General features: G+C 45.6%; 1 protein-coding gene and 1 pseudogene across 10 annotated transcripts in view; one reads left to right on the top strand and one right to left on the bottom strand.

Annotated features, from left to right (window-relative positions):
• OS9 (OS9 endoplasmic reticulum lectin) overlaps positions 1-7,742 on the bottom strand; it is a 30,010-nt gene extending 22,268 nt beyond the window's left edge. For 4 of the 10 annotated variants that reach the window (XM_081594189.1, XM_081594185.1, XM_081594187.1 and 1 more), the window contains exons 1-5: positions 7,555-7,742; positions 6,953-7,129; positions 6,028-6,091; positions 5,821-5,897; positions 5,540-5,638 (exon numbers count right to left, since the gene is read on the bottom strand). In XM_081594189.1, coding sequence (XP_081450315.1) covers positions 5,540-5,638; positions 5,821-5,897; positions 6,028-6,091; positions 6,953-7,129; positions 7,555-7,716 — 579 coding nt within the window. In that variant the 5' untranslated portion in view covers positions 7,717-7,742. The remainder of the gene's footprint in view (positions 1-5,539; positions 5,639-5,820; positions 5,898-6,027; positions 6,092-6,952; positions 7,130-7,554) is intronic. The other 6 variants (XM_081594193.1, XM_081594192.1, XM_081594188.1 and 3 more) reach the window with 3 other exon arrangements.
• A 200-nt stretch (positions 7,743-7,942) lies between these two features.
• LOC145545669 (small VCP/p97-interacting protein pseudogene) lies at positions 7,943-9,292 on the top strand (annotated as a pseudogene).
• Positions 9,293-9,541: the final 249 nt, after the last annotated feature.

Genomic DNA, 9,541 nt, shown 5'->3' on the forward strand with positions numbered 1-9,541 from the left:
GTTTAACTTATCTGTGACACTATTTCCTGTATGTTTGAAATGTTTCATAATTAAACATTTGAGTGGAAAAAATCTTAGATCTCTCTGAAATCCTATTTAATATAAGAATTGAGATAGGGATCCAAATTTATTTAATTCCAGATGGCTAACCCACTGTTCCCAAACTCCATAGAAAATGCACTTTTACCCAACTCTGTGCATACTGCTCCCACCAAGGAGGCATCTGGAAGATGGAACATCACCAGGCTGGCCCTGGAGTGGGGGAGTCACTCAGTCACTAAAGCTATGAACTTGAGGGCCCATGAAAAGCTGAAAATGAGAAGCAGCCAGATAGGAATACCGTCAATTTTCTGCCACTAAAACCTCTGGACTCCCCAGAAAATATGCTGTCTTTTTGTTCTAGTTACAGTAATAGTTCCCTACTCAGATCCCAGCCCTGCCCACATTCTGTTCTCATTCCTTCTCCTATACCTCAACCTACACTTCTTTCTACCAAGTCCACCCAGCATGTAAACCTGCTCCTACCTTAACACATGAAACAACAAGCACAAAGTCCCACCTTCCCAAGCCCACACCCCTCCCCTTCAAATCCAGACTTCTTCAAAGACTTCCACTTCCTCACCACGGTCCTCAACACCTCAGCTTCACCAGCCCACTGAAACTGTTCTGCAGGAAACCGCCAATGACCTCTGGCACTGAGTCCAACCAAGGACTGGTCAGGGGAGACTGGGAACAGAGGACTTACCAATTTTCATCTGGTTCCCATCCCTATCACCTGAATTTTTATTTCCATGTGTGTGTTTTGCTTTTATTAAAATGACAATTCCTATGATCACTCACAAACGGTTTTCGATTTTCCACTTCCTTGAAGGTTCAGACGCAGCCAACACCACGGGCCAGCTCCTTCTCGAGACATGTCCTTCCTAGGTTCTGTGTCACCACAGTCTCCTTTCTGGCCCCTTCTTGGCAGAGTCCCCTTCTGCCCAGGCTTTCAGTGATGGCTTCCTCGAGCTCTGTCCCACTTTTCTCACAATATCCTGTCTCTTTGGGTGGGATTTCATCCATACCACAGCTTCAATTATAACCAGTAAGTTGATGGCTCTGAGCACTCTGGGTTCAATTTAGATCTCTCTCCTGAGCTGCGAACCCAGAGATCCCAGAGCCGCCTCATATATCTACATGGATGCCTACAGCCACTAAAATCACCCTATTCAAAATCAACATTTTCCTTTACCAAACCTACTCCTCTTCCCACAATACCCATCTCAGGAATGGAAACCACCATCTATCCAGTTGCTCAGGCCAGAGACCTGAGAATCTCACTCTATCAATTTTGCCTCTTGAATCTCTCCAATAATTTAAATGTCTTCATCCCCGGACCACCTTGTTTTCTCACCTGGATCACCACAACCACCTCCTCACTGGTCTCCCAATCATTTCCTTCGCTCTAGCCAGAGTGAGCCTTCAAAACCAACACTGAACATGTCAGCACTCTGCTCAAAATATCGGGCTGGCCAAAAAGTTCATTCAGGTTTTTCCTAGGACAGCTTATGGGAAAACCTGAATGAAATTTTTGGCCAAGCCAATACTTCATTGGTTTCCCCTCATTTCTCAGATTGTTCAAACTCCTCAACACAGCTGCAGAGCTTCTCGTGACATGTGACTTGTCCCCTAGCGACTGCGCAGCCTTACCTCCCATAGTTCCCTCCAGTCACTGCACACAGCTATCAATCCCTCCCATCTCCAAGCCTTTTGAACTCAATGTACCTTCCACCTGGAACACCTTCTCCTTTCCACTCCTCTACAGTGGCTGGACTAACTCCTCATCCTTCTACTGCCAGTTCAAAGGTCCCCTTCCCCAGAGGTCTCCCCATGACCTGGGTTAGTTCTTTCACTGTGTGTTCCTCTGTGAAAAATACCTCACCCATCAGAGAGTCTGCCTGCGTGCTCTGGCTATTTGTATAATGTCTGTCTCCTGACAGCAGGACTAGGTCTCTAAGTCAGCATTTCCTCTCCAGTTGTCTATCACAGTGCTTGGCACGGGGCATATTGTCAGTAGCTATGAGGAAAATGAAGTCCTTGCCTTCAGTTCTCAGTGCTACTGAACATACAAACAAGTAAAGAAATATATAGAATACAATGAAGTAAGTGCTCTGATAGATTATATATGTGTGTGGGTGCTGTGGATTGCTGTCGTCTGAATGTCTGTGTCTCCCTAAAATTTGTAGGTTGAAATCCTAATGCCCACTGTGACCGTATCAGGAGAGGGTCCTGTCAGAGATGCTTAGGTCATAAGGATGGAGCCCTCCATGAATGGGATTAATGCTCTTATGAAAGAGACCCCACAGAGCTCCTTTGTGAGGATACAAGAAGTCTGTGAAAGGAAGTGTCCTCACCCAACCTCACTGGCACCCCAATCTTAGACTTCCAGCTTCCAGAACTGTGAGAAATAAATTTCTGTTGTTTATAAGCTACCTAGCCTGTGGTAGTTTGTTATAGCAGCCCAAACAGGCTAAGATGTGGATATATGTGGACGCGGATGTACTGATATATGAAGCACTGAAAGAACACAATGAACTTTCTGGGCTAGCCAAGAAAGGTCACAAAAAATAAAGTGACATTTGAAATGGTTCATCATTCATTCCATTCATTCAGTGAATAATCTCTGGGCATCTACTTGGTGCCAGGCACTGTAGAAGACACTGAGAATACAGCAGAAAATAAGACAGTCAGATATTGTCCCTGACTTCCTGGAGCTTATTCTAGTGGGGATAGACAAAGCAATTAAACACAAAAAATAAGCTAATTTTAGGAAATGACACATGCTTTGAAGAATATAAACCACCACGGGTGTTTACCGGGATGAAAGCAGAAGGGTGCGTGTGTCTGTGTGCCTATGTCAGGTCTCCCTGTGGAGGTGTCACAGGGATATATAATCTGAATGAGAGGATGGAGACAGCCATTCATAGATCTCTAGGCAGAGGTAATAGACTCAATGGTTCAAAAGACAGGAAGAGGGACTTCCCTGGTGGTCCAGTGACAAGACTCTCTGCTCCCAATGCTGGGGGCCTGGGTTCAATCTCTGGTTGGGAAAACTAGATCCCACATGCCCCAACTAAGATCCAGGGCAGCCAAATAAACAAATAGTTTTTAAAAAACAAACAACAACAGCAAAAAAATCAAAGGGCAGGAAGAAGAGCAGTGGGACAGAAATGTAGTAAGATTTTATATCTCCAACCCAGACTCTGTCCTGGAATTCCAGAATTACAGAGCCAACTACCAACTGACCGTCACCACTGGGATATCTACTAGGCATTTTGACCTTCATATGTCCAACGCCAGCCTAGTTTCCTCCTCCACACCCGTTCCCTCCTACTTAACTAAATGACAATTCCATTTTCCCAGCTGCTCAAGCTAAAGACCCTGGAATCATCGTAGACTCCCCGTCACATCCAATCCTTCAACAAACCTTACTGGCTCTGTCTTCAAAATCCATCCAGAATCTGGCTGCTTCCCACCTTCTCTGCTGCTTCCACCTGTGTCTGCTCTGAAGCATTGGGGTCTTTTCATTTGTGCCAGGCAGAATTACTGAAGGCTTTCCAGAACTCGGTAGAGAAGTGACACTTTCTCAGAGGGGTGTGTTAAAGCCAAATCAGCCCAGTTCACAAGAGCCAACTGGTAAGTTTTCGGGAATGTTGCACGATGATTGACGTCACAGTGATAGCATGAATTTGGCCATGGTGAGGATATTTATACCATGGATACTGGCAGACATTACACCTGGGCTCCCCTCTCCACCACCCCACCCTACCTGGGCGATCCCAGTGTCCCACACTTACCACCACACAACTGCATGTGCAAATCTGTATTACATAAAGAGAACTCTTGTGTCCTGGCTCTCTACAGGTGTAGATGTTTGTGAATACATATTAGAATCACCTGAGGAACTTGGCCTACCAGACAGCTGCCTGCCTGAATTCATTTAAAGTCCACAACATCAGGAACCTTTGTTAAGAGGCTGTTGGAGGTGATGCAGGTGAGAGATGAAGGTATGAAGCACAGGAAAGAAGAGGACAGCTATGAGAGAAATGTAGAAGTATAATGAAGGAGGTTTGTTATTGACTTTGATTCCTTTCCTCTACATCACTTCTCAGCTTGTAATCACAGGCTCATTTTTGTGATTCTTTAACCTCTGCCTTCCTCTCCCGCCTGCAGTCCATGAGGGTAGGGGCTGCATGTCTGCCCACTGCTGCATCTCCAGAGCAGAGCCCAATACTGACACCAGCATGACCTCACTGCAGAGTCAGTAAGTGAAGAAAGGAGGACAAAGTGAAGAAGTAAGAGTTAGTAATGAAATTCAGGTGTCCAGCTTAGGTGACAGAAAGGAGAAACACAGATAAACGTGTGGTTGATTGGTGGGAATGGAAATTGATACCACTAGGGAGAACAGTATACGTGTGTGCTAAGTCGCTTCAGTCGTGTCCAACTCTTTGTGACCCCATGGACTCTAGCCCACCAGGTTCCTCTATCTATGGAATTCTCCAGGCAAGAATACTGGACTGGGTTACCATGTCCTCCTCTAGGGGATCTTCCCAACCCAGGGATGGAATCCAAGTCTTTTACATCTCCTTTATCTGCAGACTGGTTCTTTACCACTAGTGCCACCTGGGAAGCCGGGAGAACAGTACAGAGCTTCCTTAAAAAACTAAAACTACCATATGATCCATCAATCCCACCACTGGGTATATACCCTGAGAAAACCATAACTCAAAAAGACATATGTACCCAGTGTTCAGTGCAGCACTATTTACAATAGCCAGGACATGGAAACAACCTAAATGTTCATCAACAGAAAAGATAAATAAAATGTGGTACATATATACAATGGAATATTAGCCATAAAAAGGAACAAAACTGGGTCATTTGTAGTGATGTGGGTGAACCTAGATTCTGTCATATAGAGTGAAGTCAGAAAGAGAAAAACAAATATCATATATTAATGTGTATATATGGAATCTAGAAAAATGGTACTAATGAACCTATTTGCAGGGCAGGAATAGAGATGCAGACATAGAGAATGGACTTCTGGGCACACTGGGGTAAGGAGTAGGTGGGATGAATTAACAGAGTAACATTGATATGTATACACTTCCATGTGTAAAACAGGTAGCTAGTGGGAAGCTCCTGTATAGCACAGGGAGCTCAGTTCAGGGCTATGTAATTATCTAGAGGAGTGGGATGTGGGGGCGGGGACACAGGAGGCTCAAGAATGGGGGCATACGTGTACACATATAGCTGATTCATGTTGTTGTAGAGCAGAACCTAATACAACATTGTAAAGCAATTATACACCAATTAAAAAAAAATAAAAGTGCCTGTGCAAATTGAGGCAGTGACGCAAAGCTGGAAATATGAGTCTTAAACTTAGGGTCTAGGGCCTGGTAGAGATACTCTTGACTATACCACGCAACCCTGCCCTCTCCCCTTAGACTATGAGATGTCACTGTCGGAGTGTCAACTTCCCTCTCCCAAGACTCACCCGGACCTCGGCCTCCCGGGGCCTCCCATTGAGGTCACACTTGGACCCATTGCCATAGGTCTGGCTGTGGTAGCGTTTCAGGCGATGCTGCTTGGAGGCCTGGGGAGGACATCAGGCATGAGGGAGGGGTGTGAGAAAGACAGCAAGGAGGAAATAAAGAGCATTCTCTCCTAAGACAAAGCCCAGAGAAACAGGTCAGCTAATCCTGACCCTCCCCTTCTCGACAGGGCTTCAGTCTGCAGCCCTGACCCCTTTCTCTCCCAGTCCCACACTCCTGCCACCTTGGCTGTTTCATCATCCCAGTCGAAGGCCGATTGGTAGTAGCCGAGATAGAGGACTTCACCTTTGATCTCTGAATCTGCAAAAGAGAGCACAGTGAAGCATGGTTACCCTGTTCTCAGAGGACTGGGAGGGAAGGGAACTGGGGAGGCAGGTCACCTTCCATGCCTGGTTTCTGAGGGCTTAGGGAAAACATAGGTGGAACTCACCTTCCATATGGTACTGCTGGATGTGGCGTCCATAACAGAATTCATATGTCCACCAGTCCTTGGTCTGACAATAAAAGAAAAAAGAACAGTCAGGGGATGGAGTGCAGACATATCTTCTTGAAACCAAAATCTCTCCTGGTCCCAAGACACATAACCACTGATTTGCTTCTCATCTCCTCCTTATTCTTAATCCTCCAGATTCTTGGTGAGGAGGGCTGTTTGTCTTCTGTAACTTGGAGAGAGACCTCTACAGCCTAGTTGGTTTACTACTCTTCCTTTCGAAATATTTTTTTCTTTGTAAATATATTTTTTAATCTTTCTTTGTTGTCCATAAAGATAAGAAATCACGATATCCTTGAAGCACTCAGACCAGGGAAACATAGAATATCAAAGTATTAATTGAACTTCCTTGTACTGTTTTAGCCACTGTGGATCCAGCTGGGAACAAGATAAATTCTCTGATTTCACAGACTTACATTCTAGTACTAGGATTCAGACCAAAAATAAATAAACTGATAATTCAGTTAATAATTTTAGATGATGAAAAATGCCATGATGAAAATAAAGCAGGACACTGGGCAGAGAGTGACAGGGAAAGGGGTGACTTAACCAGGAAAGTTTCTCTAGGGGAGTACCCGTACTGCCCCACCCTAACTCTCTTTAAGCACCTCAATATTGGTTTAATCTTTATTCTGAGATTTTCTATCCTAACGCTCCTCTATAATCAGCGAAGTATCACCATTGGTTACAGGATTCTTTGTTTCTTTCCTGTCTGTACAATATGCCTGCTCCTTCAATGGCCTTCTTAACTCCTACAGATACTCTGATCACTCCTCATTCACAGACACACTGTGAATAGATAACTAGTTCCCAAATAGACAACTAGTTTCCAAGCTCTCTTTCCCTCTATCCCAGTTCCTTTCACCTTCAGCAGGCAGGGAGCATCTTTCATCGGGCTCAACAACTCAGGGATCCCAGGCCCTTGGTAAGCAGGTGCCTCCTCCTCCCTTTCACGCTGGAAGTGAATAGCTCCAGCTGGCAGGCGACATTCATAGCGCTGCTTGTACTTAGAGGAGACAATCACCACGTCCGAAGCTTGGCTCTGGGAAAGAAGTAGGGGTCGGGGAGCAGGGAGGCAAAGAGAGATTCGGGATCAGGGAGAACAACGAGATCCCTCTTCACATAATGGGGAAGAGTCCAGTCAAGACAGAGTGAGCCACAAGTCCTTCAGCTGTGTTCAGCGGGTGAGGGGAGAGGGCACTCCCACTTCTTCACAGGGGAGGAGTCTGGGTGTTTCAATAAGGAACTGGGACCTGAAGTTGACAGAGGGAAGCCCCACCCCTCCCAGTCCCTGGCCCCAAGGGAATGGGTCCTTGACTACGATCTTCAGGAGTCCTCATAAAACCGCTGCTTACTCTTCCCGATTCTCCTCAGGCTTCCGCCACAGACTCCGTAGCTGCCCTTCTTCCTCTACCTTCTCCTCCTTCCCTTTCTGCCCAGGACCCTCGCCCCTCTACGCCTCCTCACCTGGCCTCCCATGACAGGCAACGGCAGTATCTCGATCCCATAACGCATCTCACTCAGCTCCTCCAGGTTCAGGCTCCCGACCCCGCCGGTCAGACTTGCAGGTAACAGGAGCCCCAGGAGTAGCAGCCCCAACATACTGGACAGCAGCGTTTCCGCCGCCATCTTTCGTTCCCCTTCTAATCTAGAACAACTCCTTCCGCCCTAAACCTGGCGGCGGCCTCATCCCTCCCATAACGCCCCAAGGTCTTATTGGCGAAACTTTCTGTCCCTCTCACATGCCCTATTCCCATTTGTCAACGTAGGTCTAAAGCCCACGAGGAGGTGTATCATGACAATTAGCAAAATCACTCGCTACGCGTGATTGGTTGAAGAGGCCAACCAATCACCAATGATATCGGACCCCCTCCTCCCCTCTCCCGTCCAGGGAGGCGCGGTCTACACGCCGTGCCCGGTTAAGCAGTTTTTTTTTTTCTGTTCTAGCCCAGCTGTTGTACGCATTTCTGATTGCTTTTTAAGTCACTTTTTGTATTGTGTCTGGCCGCCGCCAAGCGAATGTTTGAGGTGGATGGGTGCGTGCACACAATACTCTTGAAAGCTACTTAATACTTGTTACAAAACAAACAATTATTGTATAGTAGCATTCCTCTTATCATATATACATACAACTTTAGGGTGATCTGATAATTTGTGTCAAAACCTTTCTGGACGATCCTGAAGTTGTCCTCCAATAAAAATTATTCTAAAGAAATAATGGGAACTTCCAGTTGAAAACTGGGAGCTGGAGAGCTGAGAGTGACAAACGTAGGTATTGTCCTCCAGGCCACGTAGGAACAAAGGGAAAGGAGAGAGCAGCAACATTTCAGAAGCTAGAAAGCAAATGGAGGAATGGGAACTGATTAAGCAATCCTGAGAAATTGATTCCTAAACAAACATAAACAAGAGCATGACTATATCTTTGGAAAAACTTATCTGGAGAATCTGTCCCGCCCAACAGAGAAATCCCAAAGATATTTTCATCAGAGTTCTCTTAAAGAAATAAGATGAGGGAATCCTACATTTAAGTCCTTGGTCGAGAATCCTGCACTGCAGGCAGATTCTTCCCTGACTGAGCCACCGGGGAAGCCCTCGTGCCCTAGCCGGCACACAGTCTTTCCAATCAGCTTTTTGATAGCCTCACTCCAAAATATAAGCGGACAGCCAAGGATCATAAAACGTTTTAAGGAATGTCTTTAATATACAAAGAAGAAAACAAAACAAGCAAGAAGAAGAAGAAGAAACAGCAACTCAGAGGAAACAAATTGCAAGGGAGAAAAAGCAACCTAAAATTAATTCAAACAAACAAAAACCCATCAGTAAGAGCCTCAGAGAAATAATATATTATGTGCATAAAATTATAGCAGGAGATGGGCGGAGCGAGCACTGCAGACCTGGGACCCCCTTTTGATCGCGCAGTTCTCACCGCCTAGTTTGGGCGGACCGAGAAGGGGACCCCCAGCCGCGATCCCCATGGGCTGTGTTTTCCCTGTCCCACGGAGGCCGCGCCTCCCTCGCCGGACCTGGAAGAGAAAAGAGCAAAGCTTGCAGAGGCTTCAGAGAGAAGACAGAAGGAGGCTGCATCTCGGAGTTTCTGAATATTCAGTCTGTGGAAGAAAAGAGAAAGAAAAAGGAAAAAATAGAAAAAGAAATGGCTACATCTGAACCCCCACCAGAAGGTGGACTTAGATGGACAGTTTTATAAAGCATGAATGTAATAGTCTACTGCCAATAACTATACCTGCAATCAAGTGGACATCCTCAATTTAATTTCTTCTCTTTGAATAAATGGAGATTCAGACTTTGTAATTTTAGTGCTCTTAAGTGCAGTGCTTTTTCAAATCTGAATATTGAAAATGCTTGTGATTGTCAGACTTAGAAAATGGCCAGACCTTTCATCAAATACTTATTTTCCCTACATGTGCTCTTCTGCAGACAGTAGGTGATTTGCCAT

Source organism: Giraffa tippelskirchi, chromosome 4, assembly GCF_054371585.1.
Source record: "Giraffa tippelskirchi isolate mGirTip1 chromosome 4, T2T-mGirTip1v1.2.pri, whole genome shotgun sequence".
Classification (NCBI taxonomy): domain Eukaryota; kingdom Metazoa; phylum Chordata; class Mammalia; order Artiodactyla; family Giraffidae; genus Giraffa; species Giraffa tippelskirchi.